Genomic DNA, 25200 nt, shown 5'->3' on the forward strand with positions numbered 1-25200 from the left:
AACTAGAACTGATGCCTTTCACTCGTGGCTGCATCATTTCACATCACTACAATCTACTAATAAACAGGGTTCCCGGCTTACAGCTAAGACCCCTGGCAAGTGTTACAATGAAATTCAGGTGTAAGTTCAGGGGTACAGTGAAAAGTGGTAGGCAAGTATGGTAAAGCCTAAAGCCCCGTACACACGTACCGATTGTTGGCCGTAAATATTCGGCCGACGGCCGATTGTAGGCTTGTTCGTATGATGCTTCCGACAGCCGACAGCGCATTTTCGGCCGAAGATAATCTGTCATGCAAGCATTAAAATTTTTGTTGGCCAACACCAGAACGGCCGATTGTTCGCCAGTCAGTACAGATTTCGGCCGACAGACAGCAGATTAGCAAGACTGTGCATGCTCAGAAAAGAAAAAAGACAAGGAAAGTTAACCATCACATGACATCACTTCTGCAGTCGGCTGTTGTTGGCCGACAAAATTAGTGTGCAGTCTTTTACAGTTTTCAACAGACACGACAGCCCTGGACAAAAGACGGTCGATCGTTCGGCCGACGATCAGTATGTGTGTACGGGGCTTTATTCCAGGTATGATCTATATTGCATAGTTATGTTGGTCCAGTTTGGCACAATGTATGTATATACAGTGGAGAAAAGAATTTGATCCCCTGCTGATTTTGTAAGTTTGCCCACTTACAAAGAAATGAAGGGTTTATAATTTTTATCATAAGTATATTTTAAATGACAGAAACAGAATATCAACCAAAAATCCAGAAAACACATAATACAAATGTTATAGATTGGGTTGCAGTTAGGTGAGTAAAATAATTATCTGATCCCCCATCAACCAACAATAATTCTGGCTCCCACAGACTGGCTACAGTATTTGCTCATGTGGTACACAGATTAGTCCTGTCAATTTAAGAAGATGCTCCTAACGACAACTCGTTATGTGTATAAAAAAAAAAAACACCTGTCCACAGAATCTCTTTCTTCCATTCAAATCCACTATCATGGGCAAGACCAAAGACTTGTCAAAGGACTTCAGGGACAAGACTGTAGACCTGCACAAGGCTGGAATGGGCTACAAGACCATCAGCAAGAAGCTTGGTGAGAGGGAGACAACTGTTGGAGCGATTATTTGAAAATGAAAGAAATACAAAATAACCACTTATCGCCCTCGGTCTGGAGCTCCATGCAAGATTTTGCCTCATGGGGTATGGATGATCATGAGAAAAGTGAGGGATCAGCCCAGAACTACATGGGAGGAGCTTGTGAATGATCTCAAAGCAGTTGGGGCCACAGTCACGAAGCAAACCATAGGTAACACAATGTGTCGCCATGGATTGAAATCCTGCAGTGCATGCAAGGTCCCCCTTCTCAAGAAGGCACATGTACAGGCCCATCTTAAGTTTGCCAATTAACATCTAAATGATTTAGAGAAGAATTGGGAGAAAGTGCTGTGGTTGAGACCAAAGTTGAGCTCTTTGGCATTAACTCGACTCACTGTGTTTGGAGGAAGAAAAATGCTGACTATGACCCAAAGAACACCATCCCTACAGTCAAGCACAGAGGTGGAAACATGCTTTGGGGCTGTTTCTCTGCTAAAGGTACAGGCCGTCTTTGCTGCATTGAGAGGCCAATGGACGGGGCAATGTATTGTAAAATCTTGGATGAGAACCTTCTTCCCTCAGCCAGAACACTGAAGATGGGTCGTGGATGGGTCTTCCAGCATGACAATGACCCAAAACATACCGACATGTCAAGTAGCTCAAGAAGAAGCACAATAAGATCATGGAGTGGCCCTTCACTCCAACAGTTGTCTACCTCTCACCAAGCTTCCTACTGGTGGTCTTATAGCCCTTTCCAGCCTTCTGGATGTCTACAGTCTTGTCCCTGACGTCCTTTGACAGCTCTTTGGTCTTGCCCATGATGGTGAGGTTTGAATGGAAGAAAGAGATTCTGTGGACAGGTGTCTTTTATACACATAACGAGTTGTCGTTCGGAGCACCTTCTTAATTTGACAGGACTAATCTGTGTATGACATGAGAACACACTGTAGCCAGTCTGTGTGAAACCAGAATAATTTTTGCTTGGTGGGGGATCAAATAATTATTTTACTCACTGAACTGCAATGCAATTTATAACATTTGTATTATGTGTTTTTTCTGGATTTTTGGTTGATATTCTGTCTCTATCATTTAAAATACACTTATGATAAAAACTATAGACCCTTCTTTGCTTTGTAAGTGGGCAAACTTCTGCAGGTGATTAAATAATTGTTTTCCCACTGTATCTCATACCTAATGAACCACTGTGGAAGCTGACAATCACTGTAGTAGTTGGCACTACTACAGCGATCGCTGTAATCTTCTGGGTCTTGTGTTGGGTGGCTGCCTCACTGCATACCACAAGGGTTGCTAATTCAGCACTGCTGCAACTCACAGAACACCCTATGTTTTTTAATGTATATGAGGCATTCATTGCTTGATTGGATGAGGTGAAGAGAGTGGGCAGTAATTGATGTCACAATCTCCACCGCGTCCAATCAGAGAATGCCTTGTATTCATTGAAGAAAATTCAAGGCGTTGTGTGAATGGCGTCAGTGCCGAGCAAGAGGCTCCCTCTTTTGCTTTGTGTCTTTTAAGGCTCTTTGCTGTAAAAGCAAGGAAGCAAGAAATCCTCTGTGGTGCATTAATGGACTTTACTAAACAAAATGCTGTACATACAGGCTATTATAGGATTATACATTATATTAAAAAAAATATATATATACATATATATATATACACACACAGTTGGGTCCATATATATTTGGGCACGGGCACAATTTTCATACTTTTGTCTCTGTATGCCACCAGAATAAAATTTAAATGAATCAATCCAAATAAATTTGAAGTGCAGGCTTTTAGCTTTAATTCTAGGGGTTGAACATGAATGTCAAGTACAAATTTTAGGAACTGAAACCATTTTTATACACAGTCCCCCCATTTTCAGGGGCTCAGTGTAATTGGACAAATGAATATAATCATAAATGAAATGTCCACTTTTTATTATTTTGTTTAGATTCCTTTACTGTCAATGACTGCCTGAAGTCTGGAACCCATGGACATTACCAAAGACTGGGTTTCCTCCTTTCTGATGCTTTGCCAGACTCTTAACTGCAGCTGTCTTCAGTTGTTTTTTTGTGGGTCTTTCTGCCTTTAGTTTTGCCTTCAGCAAGTGAAATGCATGCTCAATTGGTTTAAGATCAGGTGACTGACTCGGCCATTGCAGAATATTCCACTTCTTTTCCTTCAGAAGCTCCTGGGTTTCTTTTGCAGTGTGTTTTAAATCATTGTCCATCTGTACTGTGAAGCGCTTTCCAATCAACTTTGCTGAATTTGGCTGAATCTAGGCTGACAGTATATCTCTTAACACTGATGAAATTCATCCGGCTGCTTCTGTCTTCTGTCACATCCAGTGCTGTATTTTGGCCTAGGCCAACAAGGCCCAGGCCTAGGGCGGCACCTTGCAGGGGGGCAGCAAAATAATGGCTTCCGCCTCCATCTGAGACTCTATTGGCCATTGGTTGCTAGAGCTGCCTGGCGTCTAGCAACCAGTGGCGTTACGGTCGTGACTCCATGGACCTGCCCATAATTCAAAGGGGAGGAGGATTTAACTTCCTCCTCCTCCGCACCTAGAGCTCCCCCAACCCCCCTCTCCCTGTCTCTCCCACTCCCTTCTTCCTCTCTCTCCCACACCCCTCTCTCTCTCTGTCTCTCCCACCCCCTCTCTCTCTCTCTCTCTCCCACCCATCCCCTCTCTCTCTCTCCTACTTTCCCTCTCTTTCTCTCACCCCCTCTCTCTCTCTCCATTCCCCCCTCTCTCTCACCCACCCCCCTCTCTCTCACTCCCCTCCCTCTCTCTCACCCCCCCTTTCACTCTCTCATCCACCCTCTCTCTCTCTCATCCACGATCTCTCTCTCCCACCACCCTCTCTCTCTCTCTCTCCCACCTCCCTTTCTCTCTCTCTCTCTCGCTCTCTCCCACCTCCCTCCCTCACCTCTCTCTCTCCCACCACTCTCTCTCTCTCTCTCTCTCTTCCCCCCACCACCTTCCCTCTCTCTCTCTCCCACCAACCTCTCTCTCTCCTATCACCCCCCCCTACTCTCTCACCACCCTCTCTCTCTCTCCCATCACCCCCCCCTCTCTTCCACCACCTTCTCTCTCTCTCCCACCACCTTCCCTCTCTCTTTCTCCCACCCTCTTTCTCTCTCTCATCTCCCCCTCATCCTCCCTTACCCACCCCCCCTCTCTTCCACCCCCTCTAACAGGTGCGGCAAATTTACATAGGAGGAGGAGGGTGGGGGCGCCCAATTTTAGTCTTGCCTAGGGCAGCACAAAACCAAAATACACCACTGCCTACAGGCATACGTAAACGGTGATCGCATCACACATGTTAGATATCACTGCAAACATCAGAGAGAGAGCAATAATTCTGGCACCAGAACTCTAAACTGGTAACCTGTAAAGACTTTTACAGCATTGCCTATGGAGATTTGTAAGTACCCCAGTTTGTCGCCATTCCACAAGTGTGAGCAATTTTAATGCGTGACACAGTGCTGTATCTTGGCCTAGGCCAACAAGGCCCAGGCCTAGGGCGGCACTTTGCAGGGGGGGGCAGCAAAAGAGCTGCACCCCGCACAAAAAAAAAAAAAAAAAACAGCCTCCTCCTCCCTGCTGCTACACTTTTAGTATAGTGTCAGTCTTATGGGACGAATTGGGCAAGAGGGCAGGGTCCAGGAGGCAAATAAGTCTGGCACCCACATAAAGCACTCACACTGCTACCTGCCAGTATGATAATACCGGTGGGTGAGGACATTCGGTCAGACCGCAGGCCGCCCACCACACTTCATACAGCTGACCAGACGGCCCCCAATGCTAATAAGTGTAGCACTGCAGCCCAATGCTCCACCTACCCTCCTCCGCCCCCAGGTATGGCAGACATCATGTCAATAATATAATTTAATTTCTTTAAACATCCTTGTCCTTGAGCGAGCATGCTGAATTGCATCATATACAATTAAGGCTTTTAATTGTATATGATGGCAATAATATTTTGGACCTGCTCACCTTATATGTACTATCGCAATATGTCACTGGATTAGTAAGATTACTCCAATCTTATAAAGATATTTGGACTTGTGTTTGCTGCCCTGATTATTTCACTTATTTGTGTAATGAGTCTGGACTTCCTAGTCATTATACAAATAAGCAAAATATTCCTGTAATTACAATCAGTGGCAGCTAACACAAGTCCAAATATCTTAGGCTGCACTAATGGGCACTGATAGGCTGCACTGGTGGCCACTGATGGGGCTGCACTGATGGCCACTGATGAGGCTACACTGATATGCTGCACTGATGAGGCTGCACTGATATGCTGCACTGACGAGGCTGCACTGATGGGCAGTAATGAGGCTGCACTGATGAGGCTGCACTGATATGCTGCACTGATGAGGCTGCACTGATGGGCAGTAATGAGGCTGCACTGATAAGGCTGCACTGATGGGCACTGATGAGGCTGAATTTATGGGAACTGATGAGGCTACGCTGATGGGCACTGATACACTGTGGATGTGATCTGTGGTTTACAGATGACAGAACGGGTCAGAAACAGGAAGGGGTGTGGCCTTTACAGGAAGGGGTGGGTCATATTTAAATTAGGGGGTGCAAAAGTTTAGTCAGGCCTAGGGCAGCACAAAACCTAAATACACCACTGGTCACATCATTAATAAACACCAATGACCCAGGGCCCCTGGAAGCCATACGTTTTCATGCCATCACACTGCCTCCACCATGTTTTACAGATGACGTTGTGTGCTTTGGATCATGAGCTGTCCTAAGCCTTCTCCACACTATTTTTCTTTCTGTCATTCTGGTACAGATTAATCTTTGTTTCATCCATCCAAAGAATGTTTTTGCAGAACTGGTCTGGCTTATTTAGATGTTTTTTTGGCAAAGTCTGATCTGGCTTTTTTTATTCTTCAGGCTTATGAATGGTTTGCACCTTGTGGTGAACCCCTGTATTTGCTCTTGTGAAGTCTTCTCTTGATTGTAGACTTTGACAATGATACACCCACCTCCTGGAGAGTGTCCTTCACTTTTTTGATGTTGTGAATGGGTTTTCTTTACCATAGAGAGCATCCTGTGATCATCCACCACTGTTGTCTTCCGTGGACGTCCAGATCTTTGTATGTTGTTGAGCTCACCAGTGCGTTCTTCTTTCCTCAGAATGTACCAAACTGTTGATTTGGCCACTCCTAATGTTGCTGCTATCTCTCTGATAAATTTGTTGAGTTTTCAATGTCTTACAATGGCCTGTTTGACTTGCATGGACAGCTCCTTTGAATGCATGATGTAGGTTCACAGCAATAGATTCCAAATGCAAATACCACTCTTATGGGCCATACACACTATAAGATTTTGTGAAGACTGTTTCCTTCAGACTTACCAAAACCATATAATATGAGGTCAAACCTAAACACTTTCAATTTGTATGCAATCTGGCAGGCCCTTGCACTACATAGAAAAGGTAAATCTGAAGGAAAAAGTCTTCAGAAAATCTTATAGTGTGTGTGGCCCTTAAGAATCAACTCCAGACCTTTTACCAGCTTGGTTGATGAAGAAATAAGGAAGGAGTAGCCCACACCTGGCCATGAAACAGCTTTTGATTCAATTGTCCAATTACTTTTGGTCCCTTGAAAAAGGGGGATGGCTATTCTTAAGAGCTGTAATTCCTAAACCCTTCCTCCGATTTGGATGTACATACCCTCAAATTAACCTTGAGAGTGTGCACTTTCAGCATATATCCATTATATAACTGTAGCTTGAATATGTTTTGGTAAATACCTGAAAAAAAAAACAAAAATTGTGCCTGTGTCCAAAAAATATATGGACCTAACTGCATGTGTGTGTGTATGTGTGTGTATATGTGTATATATATATATATATATATAATCTCACAAAAGTGTACACCCCTCACATTTTTGTAAATATTTTATTATATCTTTTCATGTGACAACACTGAAGAAATTACACTTTGCTACAATGTAAAGTAGTGAGTGTACAGCTTGTATAACAGTGTCAATTTGCTGTCCCCTCAAAACTCAACACACAGCCATTAATGTCTAAACCACTGGCAACAAAAGCGAGTACACCCCTAATTTAAAATGTCCAATCTGGTCCCAAAGTGTCATTGTATTGTGTGGCCATCATTATTTTCCAGCACTGCCTTAACCCTCTTGGGCATGGAGTTCACCAAAGCTTCACAGGTTGCCACTGGAGCCCTCTTACACTCCTCTATGACAACATCACAGAGCTGGTGGATGCTAGAGACATTGCGCTCCTCCATCTTCCATTTGAGCATGCCCCACAGATGCTTATTATGGTTTAGGTCTGGAGACATGCTTGGGCAGTCCATCACCTTTACCCTCAGTTTCTTTAGCAAGGCAGTTGTCATCTTGGAGGTGTGTTTGGGGTCGTTATCATGTTTGAATACTGCCTTGCAGCCCAGTCTCCAAAGGGAGGGGATCATGCTCTGCTTCAGTATGTCACAGTTCATGTTGGCATTCATGGTTCCCTCAATGAACTGTAGCTCCCCAGTGCTGGCAGCACTCATTCAGCCCCAGACCATGACACTCCCACCACCATGCTTGACTGTAGGCAAGACACATTTGTCTTTGTACTCCTCACCTGGTTGCCGCCACACACGCTTGACACCATCTGAACCAAAAAGGTTTATCTTGGTCTCATCAGACCACAGGACATGGTTCCAGTATTCCATGTCCTTAGTCTGCTTGTCTTCAGAAAACTGTTTGCGGGCTTCCTTGTGCATCATCTTTAGAAGAGGCTTTCTTCTGGGATGACAACCAGGCAGACCAATTTGATGCAGTGTGCGGCATATGGTCTGAGCACTGACAGGCTGACCCCCCCACCCCTTCAACCTCTGCAGCAATGCTAGCAGCACTCGTACATCTATTTCCCAAAGACAACCTTTGGATATGACACTGAGCACATGCACTCAACTTCTTTGGTCAACCTTGGCGAGGCCTGTTCTGAGTGGAACCTGTTCTGTTAAACCACTGCAGGGTCTTGGCCACTGTGCTGCAGCTCAGTTTCAGGGTCTTGGCAGTCTTCTTATAGCCTAGGCCATGTTTATGTAGAGCAACAATTCTTTTTTTCAGATCCTCAGAGAGTTCTTTGCCATGAGGTGCAATGTTGAACTTCCAGTGACCAGTATGTGAGAGTGATAACACCAAATTTAACACACCTGCTCCCCATTCACACCTGAGACCTTGTAACACTAACAAGATCACTGTAGTAGTGCTGACTATTACAGTGATTGTAAACTTCCCCAGTGGCCCCTCAAGTATGAGATATGCATGAGTAAGTATGCAATTAAGATAGAATTCCAGGCAACACCTTATTATTCTCATCCCCCCCCCCCCTCCCATCACCTGTTCTGACTAACCTGTGTAAGAAAAATATGCATATTTGATTGTTTTCAGGCCGCTCTGGTGCAGTCATGTTATCCATCTCCCCTGTGTCAGCCAGCAGTGGCTGCAGGGGAGAGGGAGAGACAAGCCAGCAAGGAATGGGCTATAGGAGCCTATGGGTGACGTCACTACTCCCAGGCATTAACCAACTTACGGTTGTCGAGTGATCTCTCCTGTCCCCGGCAGCTGTCGCTGCTGACACAGGGGAAATCACATGACCGGACAGGGGTGGCTTGAAAATAGGTAAGTATACAGAACTTTCTTACACGGGTTAGTGAAAAAAGGTGTTAAGAGGGGGGGAGGGAACATTTTTAAGAGTAATTTACGTTTTGCCTGGAATTCTGCTTAAGTATCATTCATACCTGTAGTTTAGCTTTAACACACTTGCCTACCACTTACTGTATGTCATGATCTACTTTACAGCTGATAATGAGATATGCCAGAACAGTACAAACAGGGTAATTTTAGTAAACATAACTCCACATCACCCACTTAAACATTATATTGCAGGTGAAAACTGGTTTTGGAGTTTTTAGAAAAGAGTAAGTAAAAATGTAAGCAAAAGTTTTTTTTTTTTTTTTTTTTAATGTATACTATATGAATGGGAACATGTAACGCATATAAAGTAGGTGTTATCCCAATTTGTCTGCAAAAGTGGAAATACATTTCAGGCCTACTGTTAGCTGCCGAAATACCTTCTGTTCCTTCCCTTGTTGCCTGAAACTTGATAGGCTGACAGCCTACTGAAATGCATGTAGATCTTTCTGGCTTATAGTGAGCTCTTGGCCTCACTTAAATCTAAAAGGGATTCTTGATTCATTTGATACCAATCAGTTAGTACAGTATATACTAAGTACAGCATGTTTGACAAGCAAATAACTTGACTTCATATGTTTCCCTTGTGGTTTCAGTAACTAATATGATGAAACTAACAACTGCACATAAGTGCAGAATACCAGATATAGGATACTTCATACATATTGTTGAGAGTAGGTGCAAGTCACACAACCTGGATGTTCACACATCTTCCCCCTTAAAGGGTTAGGGTTCGTGTTAACAAAACACTCCTATGCAGGTAACAGGCACCTGTAGACAAAAACAAACTGCAGTTTTGTCCAAAGTTAAAGAATGCCCTCCTTACAGCTGTAGGGTATTTACGAACCTGGTGAAGCCTGGCTGAAAAAAACCCAGGAGAAAGTATTTACCTGTCCTGTCTTGTTGCTAGGACATTGCTGAGACACTCTCAGCCGATTCAAACCCCCTGAGCCCCCAGTTCTGAGCTCAGCGATGCTGCGACGGAGGAGATAGTGGACCACATATGTGTGGGGGTTTAAGAGCTCACTCCTGTAATGGTGGGGGTGGCTGGGAGTGTTTTAGCAATGTCCTAGTAAAAAGGCCAGATGAGATTATGCCATCTCTGGAAGTTTTTTGGCCAGTCTTTGGGAGGTACATAAATGGCCCACACCTACAGTCAGGTCCATAAATATTGGGACATTGACACAATTCTACTCTTTTTGGCTCTATACACCACCACAATGGATTTGAAATTAAACAAACAAGATGCACTTTAACTGCAGACTTTCAGCTTTAATTTGAGGGTATTTACATCCAAATCAGGTGAAAGATGTAGGAATTACAACAGTTTGTATATGTGCCTCACACTTTTTAAGGGACCAAAAGTAATGGGACAATTGGCTGTTCCATGGCCATGTGTGTGTTATTCCCTCATTATCCCATTTACAAGGAGCAGATAAAAGGTCCAGAGTTAATTTCAAGTGTGCTATTTGCATTGGAATCTGTTGCTGTCAACTCTCAATATGAGATCCAAAGAGCTGTCACTATCAGTGAAGCAGGCCATCATTAGGCTGAAAAAACAAACCCATCAGAGAAATAGCAAAAACATTAGGTGCGGCCAAATCAACTGTTTGGAACATCCTTAAAAAGAAAGATGCACCGGTGAGCTCAGCAACACCAAAAGACCTGGAAGACCATGGAAAACAACTGTGGTGGATGACCGAAGAATTCTTTCCCTGGTGAAGAAAACACCCTTCACAACAGTTGGCCAGATCAAGAACACTCTCCAGGAGGTAGGTGTATGTGTGTCAAAGTCAACAATCAAAAGAAGACTTCACCAGAGTGAATACAGAGGGTTCACCACAAGATGTAAACCATTGGTGAGCCCCAAAAACAGGAAGGCCAGATTAGAGTTTGCCAAACAACATCTAAAAACGCCTTCACAGTTCTGGAACAACATCCTATGGACAGATGAGACCAAGATCAACTTGTATCAGAGTGATGGGAAGAGAAGAGTATGGAGAAGGAAAGGAACTGCTCATGATACAAAGCATACCACCTCATCAGTGAAGCATAGTGGTGGTAGTGTCATGGCGTGGGCATGTATGGCTGCCAATGGTACTGGTTCTCTTGTATTTATTGATGATGTGACTGCTGAAAAAAGCAGCAGGATGAATTCTGAAGTGTTTCGGGCAATATTATCTGCTTATATTCAGCCAAATGCTTCAGAACTCATTGGACGGCGCTTCACAGTGCAGATGGACAATGACCCGAAGCATACTGCGAAAGCAACCAAAGAGTTTTTTAAGGGAAAGAAGTGGAATGTTATGCAATGGCCAAGTCAATCACCTGACCTGAATCTGATTGAGCATGCATTTCACTTGCTGAAGACAAACCGAAGGGAAAATGCCCCAAGAACAAGCAGGAACTGAAGACAGTTGCAGTAGAGGCCTGACAGAGCATCACCAGGGATGAAATCCAGCATCTGGTGATGTCTATGCGTTCCAGACTTCAGGCTGTAATTGACTGCAAAGGATTTGTAACCAAGTATTAAAAAGTGAAAGTTTGATTTATGATTGTTAATCTGTCCCATTACTTTTGGTCCCTTTAAAAAGTGGGAGGCACATACACAAACTGTTGTAATTCCTACACCATTCACCTGATTTGGATGTAAATACCCTCAAATTAAAGCTGAAAGCCTACAGTTAAAGCACATCTTGTTTGTTTCATTTTGAATCCATTGTGGTCGTGTATAGAGCCAAAAAAATTAGAATTGTGTAGATGTCCCAATATTTATGGACCTGACTGTATAGCGGTAACATTATCTAACTATGGTCAAAGCTGCACAGTTGAACTTACCCTTTGTAGAAACCATAGCTAGAACTTGATAGCTGGTCATCGCAAGGCCTTATTTACATCCCACAATTATATTATGGTCAGCTGTTGTAAGACTCCCAAACATTAAAGGTAGAACTTGGTTTGCCTAACACATGTTTTTTTTCAGTGTTTACAGCCACCCCAAGCAGGCACAAGTTACATCATCCCCACTGCTTTATACCATGCCTGCTGTACTTAACCATACCCTGACCTCTGCTTCTAAGCGGGGACAAATCCCGGAATTCTTAAGCTCTATGATACAGCAATCATCAAAATCTCTCTCCCTGAACTGTAGAAAATACTGGCAATCTGATATTAGTCGAATTAATTATCAAAAGTGGGTGGATATACTTAATAATGTGATACAGGAATCTCTCTCTGCCACTCAAAACCTTACCCAACTTTTCATTATACATCAGTCCTATCGTACCCTTCAGAAACGTTTCAATTGGCACAGGAGAGACACCCTCCTATGCCCATGTTGTGACATTTATACTAGTACATTGATACACATGATGTGGAGATTCCCTAAACTAACCAGGTGCTGTACTCTTGTCCTAGACACCATAAACAGAGTATTTAAGGCTACTTTGCCAGAGGAACCCAAGATCTGCACATTTGGTTGCCTGCATGAGAAGCGCTTTACTCCGCCCATATACACAGCGATTTTTTGTTTGCTGTTTTGTAGCGCGATAGCCCAGAAGTGGGTCTCTAGAGACCACTCCCCACACTCCTGCTTTGTGGGTACAAATGGTCAATGATATCTTAATCTGAGAACACTTACAGCAGTAGTAAAGTCTTTGCAAAAATGTAAAAAATAGGCCCCCCTGCAGGTTTAAGTCATAATGTACTAGTATGCACATTATGACAGACTTACCTACAAGCAGCGCTGTCACTGCACCCCCGGTGCTTCCATCTTCGCTTAGTCTTCCTTTGGGTTTCGTATCTTCGGGCACTTAAATGGCCGGACCGAGGTGACTACACTCCTGCACATGCACACGGGAGACACATCGCCATGGCACACAGAGCAGGCCATAAATGTGGTCTGAGCTGCGCATGTGCACCTCAGATCACATTAGTAGCTGACAGGCATGGGGGACACTTATGACAGAAGAGACCACAAGGGGCTCTTCTGGTATAGAAAACCTGCCTGTCAGCGGATTTTGCAGTTCTTCAGTTTACTACCACTTTAACGTACCAGCATAGGTGATGCCCTGGCAAATTTACGAAACTATGGAATAACTGGCTGGAAATATTGGGACTGGCTCCCCTGCAGTTAATTAGAGGCAGGCTCTTAGGCTGACCTGTACAGGCTAATGTATTGAGACATTGATCTTTTCCCATCCCTATACCTTATAATATAATTGACAACACATGCTGTTCAAGGGTTTCAAACCATGATCTTTATTGTATCGTCAGATTGACATGCATATCATTGCAGTAGTTCAGAGGAGGTATAGATGGTAAATTCTTATGGAGCCCTAAAGGAGTATGCAGTCTTACATTATTGTGTTAATAAAGTGTTGCGCTATGAAAAAAACAACTTATATCATGTATACAAAAGAAAATAGAATCAATATGCAGTATATGTAAAATCATGTAAAAATGTCCATTAGTGAATTATCCACATGAAGAATAGTCCACAAAGTAAGAATACCCCCCCAAAAAAATCTTCTGTATATGTAAGTAATCAAAGATTCACCACCACCACTTCCTGGAGAAAACCACCACCTTGAAGATACACATGTAAGCTTACTAAAACATGATGACCTCTTACCTAAAGAGAAATCAGTGAAGGTTCATAAGAAAACCACCATCTGTGACCTGTCACTTCCACTGGCAGTGTTTGGAAATATCCACAATCAATGTCATAAATCCTCCTCATCTCACATTCCAACACTCGCGGGGGACATAGGAAAAACAAATAATAGCGCATAGCATAAAAACCCTTAAAAACAGTTTATTAATGTTAAAATTGCATTCACAATATTAAAAAGCAGTTTGCACATATATGGCATTTTTACGGTCACTTCTGGTTTACAGCACGCCACTTTTCCCTATGCGTTTCGTCACAAATTACTTCTTGCGGGCTACGGGCGCCATGCTGTATCATCGCCTTATATGCTCAATATAACTAAGCCTTATTTTGAATTGCCATGCAAAAAGGTCTCACATTACCAAGCCTCATTGTGAAACTGACCAGGGTACTTATGACTGTCAAATGATGACGAGATACAGTAGCCAATCAAGGCCTAAAAGCTACAAAAGTAAAGCAATAGTCACAATCAAAAAGACACCATCATGTGGATAAAAATGCAGGGTAGGTCAACGAGGAAGGCCATATGGTTTTCATGGTAAATTACAATGACATTATGCAAAACCATAAAAACGAACAAATAAACATGTATAAAATGACATTAATATATAACAATCAGTTTGGCACTCTGTTACTGGGGATCCTTTAACCACCCTCTCACTTAAAGGAGAAGTACAACCAAAGCTCATCGATCATAGGAGTGCAGTTCGTTCTGCACTCCTGTGACCTGTTTTCAGCAGACAGCGAGCAGTCACAGAGCCGGTGCAGGCTCGGGAAAAGATTACGACTCAGGATCCGCCCACATGCCTGGACCGGCACACGGCTCAGCCTCTCAGCAAGCTGCTGAGAGCCGGGGCTGGCAATTCCTGCCCCCCCCCACACCCCCAGCGCTCTAGTGAGCGAGGGGGGACAGAGCAGAGAGCTGGTGACTGACAATCATCAGCTCTCTGCTCAGAGAGTTGTGAGAACCGAACGATCAGTGGTGTTCTGTTTGTTCTCAGTCTTAGTGCTGCATCCATCTAGGTAACCAATACATCTCTTTTAAATATTGTGCTATACATTTTAATGAGTTGCTAAACTCGATGCTTATACTTCTGATTGTGCATGTCTGTTGTGACCCCCACATGCGTTACTATTGTATTTTGACTGTGGCATTATCTGGGAACAATCTCTGTTAAGCTTTTGCGGGTTTTTTCATGTTTTTGCTTTTTGTTTTTGTATTGCGACTGCGGATTGTAAGGCCAAAATGTTTAAAAAAAACTGTATGTAAAAACGTGTTTAATAATAAAAAAAAAAACATGGCTAGTGCCTATGTGACGATTTAGCTGTAATAATATAAAAAAAATTTACCATCAGTTTCCGAAATTCTCATTTTAAGGTTTACAAAGAAGATCTACCTCAGCTCAAGCAGCAAAATAAAGAGAAACAAAATCATTTGCCTTCCCTTAAGCGGGAAAAAGCCCCAGAAGAAAGCTTGAAATTAAAGTTTGTACATGGGTAAGTTTTTACTGAACCCCCAGATTTCAGTGAGAATGTCTTGATGTAACAGTTGTTGTCCAGCTTTAGAGTGATCTAAACACCGGTTCAAGCAGTTCAAAACTTAAATCCAATAGATCTGAACTCCAGGCATGCAGTTAAATACATACTGTATATAGGAGGTGTTGTAAATTGACAACGAATCTGTAATTCTGTCTAGCCGGTCTCCAAAGCCAAATATTTAATCCTCCACTGCAGCAACAGCACAGCTTGGTCAAGAACACCCCTCAGCCTGCCTATCAGACGATGATAAATCTGTAGAACACTGCGGAAGTCATCACTGTGCTTACTCTACTTTCTCACTCTGTCAGCATATTCCTTATCAGCACATGTGAATGCAACAGAGCTTTATTGGTTCCTAGTGCTAACCCTCAATCTCCACTGCAAAGTGTCATTAACCACTTTACCACTAGAGCATTTTGCTGTCTTACGTCTGGGCCACTTTTTGCGATTCGGCGCTGTGCGACTTTAACTGACAATTGCGCGGTCGTGCGACGCCGTACCCAAACAAAATTGACGTCCTTTTTTTCACACAAACAGAGCTTTCTTTTGGTGGTATTTGATCACCTGTGCGATTTTTATTTTTTGCGCTATAAACAAAAAAAATAGCGTTTATTTTGAAAAAAATAACAATATTTTTAACATTTTTTTATATGAAATTCCCCCCAAAAAAGATGTAAAAACCAATTTTTTTTTAAATTTTTGGCCAATTTGTTTTCTGCTACATATGTTTGGTAAAAAAAATTGCAATAAGCGTATTTTGATTGGTTTGCGCAAAAGTTTTTGCGTTTACTAACAAAGGGAAAGATTTATGTCATTTTTGGTGTTTTTTTTTTTTAACGAGTAATGGCGGCGATCTGCGATTTTTTTTTTTGCGGGACTGCGACATTGCGGCGGACAGATCGGACCCTTGACTGACATTTTTGACACTTTTGGGGGTACCAGTGACATTACTACAGTAATCAGTGCTATAAATATGCACTGTTACTGTAAAAATTACACTGGCAGGGAAGGGGTTAATTTTATTGGAGAGGGAGGGGTTAATGTATGCCTGGTGCTTACTGACGTGTGGGGGGGAGGTGACTGTGTGAGACAGGGACAGATCGGATGTCCAGCTATGCTGAACACTCCGATTTGTCACTCCCTGTCACTGAGGAGATCCGCCCGCTTGTGTTTACACAGGCGGGCGGATCTCCGCACTAGATCCCCGACGATCGGGGCAGAGCAGCGGCGATCGCCGCTGCTCCTCCCCTGGCCCGACTCCCGCTGTGAATGAAAACAGCGGGAGTGCGCCTCCGGCGGCGCGCGAGCGCCGCCTACAGGGGAGGAGTCTGGCGACGTAGGTCTACGTCGTCAGACGGGAACGAGCCACTTTGCCGCAGTACTATTCCAGTACTCAGCGGTAAAGTGGTTAAACCCAGACTATGAAAAATTGCCATTACATGCTATATAAAAGAGTGTGCATACTCACAAAGCCACTAAAGTATTCGTTTTGAGTACAATATTCCTGGCTGATCCTGCCTTCAGCTGTCCCTTTTATCCGCTCTGTGTCCCCATTGCAACGTGTAGACCAGCTGGTGTCCTCTACTGAGCATGCTCCCATTTCAGTTCCCTTCCAAGCTCTTAATTTCCTCCTTTTATTTATCTGTGCAGCCCACATGACTATAAAGTCACATATGTGGGTGTATTGTTGTTGTTCAGTCATTTAGTCATGTCCGACTCTACTTGACCTCATGAACCATAGCATGCCAGGCTTTTCTGCCCTCCACTGCCTCCTGGAGCTTGCTTAAAGAGGTTGTAAACCCTCTTGTATAACTTTTACCTATAGGTAAGCCTATATTAAGGCTTACCTATAGGTGCTATAAATATCTCCCAAACTTGCACCGTTTAGGAGATATTTACAGCGCAAACTGCCGATGACGTCATCGGCGCAGGCGCTCTGAGGGAACGGCCACCCGTGACGTTCCTTCAGAGCTCAGTGCCGTGCAATCGCGCCTCCGGCCAATCAGATGGCCGGAGGACGCGAACCCGGAAGCGGGACGGCAGGACATGTCGCCGTCCTGTCGCTGAGGTGGCGGCACGGCGGGGGCTTCGTTTTAAGGTAAGTACTACATAATGAGCTAGTATGCGATGCATACTAGCTCATTATGCCTTTCTCTTTACAGGGCTTTTTTTTTCTCGGTTTTTTTTTTTGACTTTACTTCCTCTTTAACTTCATGTTCATTGATCCGATGATGCTATCTATCTATCTTGTTTTCTGTCCTCCTCTTCTCCTTTTTCCTTTTTAACAACACACATCACACACAACACACATCACAATTATCAAGGGAGATCCCTCCATATAAGGTCCTCAGGTACCACTTCCTCTCCAGTAAGGAGAACAGTTAAAAACCCAGTAGTGGCAACAAAAAATCTCACACTGAGTTTTGTGACACAAGCAATCAGAGGCACAGTGACATAGATGATCTTACATTACAGATATACAGCTATTAGACTCAATGCACAGGAGCTAACCTTTTTACTTGTAGGAACCCTTGAAAATAACTTTCAGATCTCAGGGAACCCCTGACATTAATTACTATATCTACAACTCATGGTAAATTAGAGTGGGGGTCACTGGGAAGAATGCTTTTTACATTAGTAGTCAATGGAAAGAATGCACTTTTAACAGATAGGGAACCACTGACGCCAATGATCATTTTACCTATCTGAGAATCAGAAGTTGCTTATTGCTCAAAGAACCTCTATCAGCATCTACAGGAACCCTGGATGAGAAAGGATGGTGTAGGCACAAGAAGTGCATTTCCTAATTCTTAGAGATTAAAGGTATATTTTTCAAGGTATTGTTTATCCACTGCAGCTACAGGCATCATCCCCGTATTGTTTTTTTCAGGAGGCAATTCGCTTTTTTGTAAAAGCCATCAGATCGGCTAAATAGCTGTTGGATTGCTTTTATAGGTGGCAGGAAGGGGCGCTGCCCGCCGGTGCCTTTCCAGCATCTCTGTCCCACTGGAGATCTCGGACCTGAAGCAGGGAGTTCTGCCAGCTTACCACAGAGCCCATGGAGAGCCAGAAGGTCTCTGATGAACTCTATGGTACAGGAAACGAGTACTATCAAAATGTCCGGTTTTCCCGGAAGTAAACAGCGCCATTTTTAAATATTGAATGCATTTTATCACAGTGATCAAAAATTTAGTTTGTAAAACCACTGCACAAATACCGTTTGACATAAAAATTTGCAAAACCCACCAATTTATTCTCTAGAGCCTCTGCTAAACAAATATAATTGTTAGGCCCCATAACATTGAAGTTTATGACGGTCGCGCCGGGTCACCCCAAAGAAGCTCCGGACCCTTTTTCTAAGTCGGAGCGACTTGTGTCGCTCCTATTAGAACGGGTCCGCAGCTTCCCTATGGAAGGCGACCTACGGCGACCTGTGAGGCGACCAGGTCGCCTCACAGGTCGCCTTAGTGTGAACGGGGACTTAGGGGTTCTAAGTAAATATTGATTTTAAATGTAAACAACAAGTGTCAGAAAAGATTGGGTATTTGGGGGTTAATCACTTCTCTCCTCCTCTAACATTTTAGAAAGATTTTTTTTGGAGGAGGAGAGAGGAGAAAGTGAGTACCTTTTTCTTAGAGCTCCAACTTCTGTAGTTCTCTCCTCAATGAGAATTACGGAAGTTTGACCTGAAACCTCCTGGGATATCTCAGGTGTGCCAGGAGCTTGCTGAACAAGTCTGACATTTCAGTGCGATCTTGCACAGTAGGGGGGTGGCTGTGAGACAGCAGGAAGTCACTAAGGAGTTTCAAAGACCGGCGAAGGATCAGCTCCAGTGAAGACAGGGCTGAACTCTTAGACTAGTGAGCGTCTGTTTCTTCAAATTCAGCAGCTACAGTATTTGTAAGTATAAAAAACAGCTGTAGTTCCTCTTTAAAGAGGAGCTCCAGTCTCCCCCCCCCCCCAAAAAAAAATTAAAAGTCAGCAGCTACAAATACTGTTACTGTTGACTTTTAATATAAGGACACTTACCTGTCCAGGGGTCCGGCGATGTCCTCAACCAAGCCAATTCTTCAATTGGCTTTGGATGCAAGCATCAGCATCTTAGGTAACGGAAAACAGCAGTGAAGCCTTTCGTCTTTACAGCTAATTTACTACTGCGCATGCGTGAGCCACGCTGCGCTTTGTGAATGACCCCGCTGTCTTCTGGGACCTGTGATGTACCCCAGAAGGCTGCAGGGGGGGAGGAGGGGGCCGATTTGAGTGGAAGTGGGAGCAGGTATCCGTTCCCCCCGGAAAAAGTGCCAAATGTGGCAGTGGAGGGGGGGGGGGTGCAAATTTTGGGTGATGTTCCACTTTAATACAGTTCATCATTTCCAATTTTTCTTTTATATATTAAACCTTCACTTTTTGAGATCTGATCCACAAAACATGGTTGTGGAGTGGGAGAGATTGGCTTTACTAATCATTCAAAGTTAGTTGGCACCTTCCCCATTATGAAAATTATGTAAAGAGCGAAGGGGGGTTACCAACCCTGTCCAGAAAAGGGCAGAGGTGGAACCAAAGGGGATTTTAATGTGCCACAAATGCAATAAATTCTTTCCAAATTCAGTCCATATTTAAAAATTGATAAAAAAGTTTTTATTGAATATACATTAAAAACAAACAAACATACATATTCATTACAATTTAGTATACATGCATTGTACATCAAATACTCAAATACTTCATTTTGAAAGAGTCCATATAGGGACTGTATGAAAATATAAGGAGTTGCTGGAACTACGCGTTTCACTATAAGTGCTTCCTCAGGCTCCAGCTGTTTCAGAGTATTCTTAGTACATTTAGAAAATCTATAGAGCGAACAATATACATGTTACCACATAACATAAACATTGATTGAAATACATCCAAAATTCATTGAAACAGCTGGAGCCTGAGGAAGCACTTATAGTGAAACGCGTAGTTCCAGCAACTCCTTATATTTTCATACAGTCCCTATATGGACTCTTTCAAAATGAAGTATTTTGCTTGATGTACAATGCATGTATACTAAATTGTAATGAATATGTATGTTTGTTTTTAATGTATATTCAATAAAAACTTTTGTTATCAATTTTTAAATATGGGCTGAATTTGGAAAGAATGTATTGCATTTGTGGCACATTTAAATCCCCTTTGGTTCCACCTCTGCCCTTTTCTGGACAGGGTTGGTAACCCCCCTTCTCTCTTTACACTGATCCACAAAACATATGCTTTGAAAAATGCATCTTTTATTCTAGTTGTAGTAATTATTAGAAGTACCGTTGTGTATTTTTGATGGGTCTTCTGTAAGCCTTAGCCCTCACTCTGATAGTGACAAGTCCTTTTTATTCTGCCATTTCAGTAATTGCTTTGCTTTCCTGGAATTTTTTCCACACGCTTCAGTTTTAATTCACGTTACTGTCATCCATTTACACTGCAGCTAAGGGCTTTTCTATCAAATGATCCTTGGAACATATTTAACCAGCCCATTGTGAATAAGATCCCCCTAATCCACTATCACATCATCCTAATTATCATATCATCCAAGACAGAAGGGACAAAAATAGCATTGTAAAATAAAGGATAAAATACAGTTGTCAAAGTCAAATGTTGACTTCAGATGACATACGTTCTTTGGTGCCTGTGTAAAACCTGGGGACAAATGCTTGTTAGATAATCAGTTCCATTATGATATGATCTTTTAGGTTTTTCCATGGTATGTGAGTATTCTACAATTAAGTGCCGGTTCACATTGGTGCGATTCGGGAACCCTGCCAATCCACTGCGGGTTCCTGCATCGCACCCGACTCGCAGGCAGTTCACAGTGCCATAGGCGAACTGTTGGGGGTGTCAATACAAAGTTAAAGACACCCCCAGATTTGTTTGCATATCGCAGTGCGATCTGTCAGTTCGGACAAGAATCGAATCGCATAGGTGTGAACACCCATTCCATCCGATTCTGGTGTGGACAAAAAAAAGGGTCCTGTGTGACTTTGGTCCAAAGGTGATGCGAATTCAGCCATGCAATCTGCATGGCTGAATTTGCATCGCACAGACATCACATGTGAATTGCACAGAAGTGTGGTTCGAATCACATGCGATGTCTGACATCGCATACGTGTGAACCGGCACTTAATATTTGTGTTTGTGAATATAAAAAATGAACTGGACTTAATGAAGTAGATGGCTTTTTGGGCCAGTTCACACCAGGATTCAAATGCGATGCAGTGTGTGGTGCAGTTTAAGCTTATTCATTTTGAATGGGCTAAATCGCACTGCACCGCACCAACAGTAATGCATGCACTACTTTTTAAAACACACTGCAACCATATCTAATGATACTACTGTACTATGTGATCTGGTGCAGGCAAGCGTGCTGTATTTACATCCTGCATTTGGGTTGTCGTTACTTTAACATAGACACCCGCTGCAGATTGCAATTGCAGTGCATTTTGAATGCAGTGCAGGAAACGCCCACAAAAGACGGGTTTCCGGCACTGCATTCTGGTGTGACTTTTCCAAATTTGGAGTGCTTGCTTGGGGACACGTAGTATCATTAAGGAGGACTTTCACCCTGTAAACAAAAATTTATAACTCAGCAGCTACAAAGACTGTAGCTGCTGACTTATAAAAAGCACACACCCGTTCCAGGATCCAGCCATGTCATCACCCGACCCGGCTCTTTTCCAGTCTTTAGGTCCAGATGCCAGCCTCTTAACTGTGGGCAGCCAACTGTGACTCCTTGTGGCTTCATAGCCAGCTGACCACTGCACATGTGTGAGCCGCGCTGCCCCCTGTGAATGGTATCGCAGTCTCCTGGGACCTGTGGTGTATCCCTAAAGGCTGTGGGTTAAGGAAGGCTGAACTTCTGCTCTAATCGCCACGCCTGGTCAGGCTCTCTGTTCTTCCAGGGGGTTGTACTTGACTGTCCTCTCAGAAGTTGCCCCGCCCCCTGGGGCGTGCAACATCACAATTTGTTACCACTGTGTACACTGGATACAGCCCATAACTGATCACGGCACCGAGCCACTGTGAGTGGCCCTGGTACCATGTGACCAGTCACAGCTGTCATAGTCATAGTAGTAAGCAAGGCTGTCATTCATGATGCCTTGCTTACTATGTGTGATCTCTGTGATTGGTCACAGCGATCACATGGTACCAGGACCAATCACAACGGCCCTGTACCATATGATAGCTGTTACCAATCACCATAATAAGCAAGGTTTCATTAATTTGATAACATAAACTAAGAAAACTTTTTTTATTTTTACAAAATGTTTGGTAATTTTTGTTTATATAGCAAAACATCCCAGTGGTGATTTAATACCACCAAAAGAAAACTGTCTGTCCCAAAAAATTATAAAAGTTTAATTTGAGTAAAGTGTTGCTTTGTTGTCAGTGCAGTGATGCATTCAAAATCTGACAGCGCTGAAATCTGAAAACTGGGGATTGAAAGAGGGTGAAAGTGTCCGGTATTGAAGTGGTTAATCTACAAATTTCTATAAACAATACAGTAACAAAAATATGGAAAGGAAGAATGTATCAAAGTAGTTGTTTATTTGCTTCTGTACAGTAGGTAGGTGGAATTAAACAAAGATTTGAATTACAGAAAAAAAAAATTTCTCCAATGATTACTCCAACGATTTAATAGAATCTTCTCATATTTTACTTCTTGTAAGCTAAGATATACATGAAGGGGTGGGTCAAGACATAACATCGTTCATCATTCAAAACTTTATATGAAACTCCTCTTCATTTGTATAGAATAAAAGAATAAAGTAATAGTTGTTTATATTTAGTGATTTTTAATAAATTCCTTATTTTAGGACAATTTTAAGGTTTGAATATAAGTTGGACCCACAGCTTGGACCCCGATCACAAGTATGCATGGGGAGCTTTCTTATCCCCGCTGGCAAGTGTGCTGGGAGTGTGCAGGGTGTGTGCTCTTAGCACAGAAATGTTTAAGGGTGTTTTCACACTTGGTGCGATTGCCTGGTCCGAACCCGAGTTCAATTGCTCCCCCCTCCCCCTGCCCCCGATGGACTGTGTTCACATTTGAATTTTGTATCCGAACCGCGGTACACTTGTGTAAACCAGAAGGTGCCAAAATGGACAGAATTGCTTGCTTTGGTACGATTGCGTTCTCATGAGAAGCGAACCGTACTGGAGTTCACATGAACCGTACCCCAGACCACCCTTTTTAGGCGAACTCTGGTACGGTTCGCGGGTGCGCCCCCGAGTTCAAAGACAGTGTTCACATCATCAAAAAGAACCAAATTCTGACGTCAATCGAACCCGGGGGCGCACCAAAAGTGCTAGTGTGAAAACACCCTTAATTTAGGCCAAATATATGTGGCCTCTCGACGTCTCGAAGTTCACCCACCGAGAGGCCGCATATATGGAAGAGGTTAAACATTTGATATGTTTTCTATTGTGAATAAAATATGGGTTTTATGAGATTGCAAATCATTGCATTCTGTTTTTATGTCGATTTTACACAGCCTTGCAACATGTGTGTGTGTGTGTGTGTGTGTGTGTGTGTGTGTGTGTGTGTGTGTGTGTGTGTGTGTGTGTGTGTGTGTGTGTGTGTGTGTGTGTGTGTGTGTGTGTGTGTGTGTGTGTGTGTGTGTGTGTGTGTGTGTGTGTGTGTGTGTGTGTGTGTGTGTGTGTGTGTGTGTGTGTGTGTGTGTGTGTGTGTGTGTGTGTGTGTGTGTGTGTGTGTGTGTGTGTGTGTGTGTGTGTGTGTGTGTGTGTGTGTGTGTGTGTGTGTGTGTGTGTGTGTGTGTGTGTGTGTGTGTGTGTGTGTGTGTGTGTGTGTGTGTGTGTGTGTGTGTGTGTGTGTGTGTGTGTGTGTGTGTGTGTGTGTGTGTGTGTGTGTGTGTGTGTGTGTGTGTGTGTGTGTGTGTGTGTGTGTGTGTGTGTGTGTGTGTGTGTGTGTGTGTGTGTGTGTGTGTGTGTGTGTGTGTGTGTGTGTGTGTGTGTGTGTGTGTGTGTGTGTGTGTGTGTGTGTGTGTGTGTGTGTGTGTGTGTGTGTGTGTGTGTGTGTGTGTGTGTGTGTGTGTGTGTGTGTAATTATTTTTCTTATGTGTTTTTCAATGTTTATCTGAAATTGACCTTTATGTATTGTTTTACTAAAGAGAGATAATCACTTTTAAAATATCAGTAGACATCAGGCAGCAAATGGTTAGGAAACCAAATTATACAATGTTTAATCAATTTATATTTGTCCAACCAATGTTGTTTTTCTATCTGTCTTGGCATCTCTTGCAGGTACAGAGGCTATGACTGTAGGAACAACCTGTTCTACACCCAGACGGGAGAGGTGGTCTATCATGTAGCAGCCGTGGCTGTGGTTTATGACAGGCTGCAGCACTCTCAGAGACTCTACCTGGGACACGATGATGACATTCTCAGTCTGGCCATTCACCCAGTAAAAGATTATGTAGCAACTGGTCAGGTAAGGTGATTTTTTGCTTTGTTATATGGTGGGGTTTTGATTTTAACTAGAAATTTTACTATGACGTATCCCTTTGACATGTTAGTGTGGAATAACATGCAAATATGCTGAGTATAACTTCACCTTAAAGCTATAGCTATAGCTTTTTTACCACAAGGCATATTTGAACTGCTTTAAGCTTAATAAAATTCTCTTGATTTAAATAGGAACTTTACTTGATTTCGGCCCCATAGCTGTTACCAAAATTTGCAAATACAGTGGGGAAAATAATTATTTGATCCCCTGCACAGATTTTGTAAGTTTGCCCACTTACAAAGAAATGAAGGGTCTATTGTTTTTTATCATAGGTATATTTTAAATGCTAGAGATAAATTATCAACCAAAAATCCCCAAGCAAAATGACTTGGTACTTGGTGGAGAAACCCTTGTTGACAAGCACAGAGGGAAGATGTTTCTTGTAGTTGGTGACCAGGTTTGCACACATTTCAGGAGTGATTTTGGTCCACTCTTTACAGATCTTCTCTAAATCCTTAAGGTTTCTTGGCTGTCGCTTGGCAACTCAAAGTTTCAGCTCCCTCCATACATTTTCTATAGGATTAAGGCCTGGAGACCGACTAGGCCACTCCATGACCTTAATGTGCCTCTTCTTGAGCCACTCCTTTGTT

General features: G+C 43.0%; 1 protein-coding gene across 6 annotated transcripts in view; it reads left to right on the forward strand.

The window, feature by feature from the left end:
* Positions 1-25200, forward strand: part of EML6 (EMAP like 6) — a 321021-nt gene that overhangs the window by 172855 nt on the left and 122966 nt on the right. For all 6 annotated transcript variants that reach the window (XM_082249282.1, XM_082249283.1, XM_082249284.1 and 3 more), the window contains exons 13-14: positions 14897-15015; positions 24349-24535. In XM_082249282.1, coding sequence (XP_082105408.1) covers positions 14897-15015; positions 24349-24535 — 306 coding nt within the window. The remainder of the gene's footprint in view (positions 1-14896; positions 15016-24348; positions 24536-25200) is intronic.

This window comes from Pelophylax lessonae (genome assembly GCF_965119305.1).
Source record: "Pelophylax lessonae genome assembly, chromosome: 3".
In the NCBI taxonomy this organism is placed as follows: Eukaryota; Metazoa; Chordata; class Amphibia; order Anura; family Ranidae; genus Pelophylax; species Pelophylax lessonae.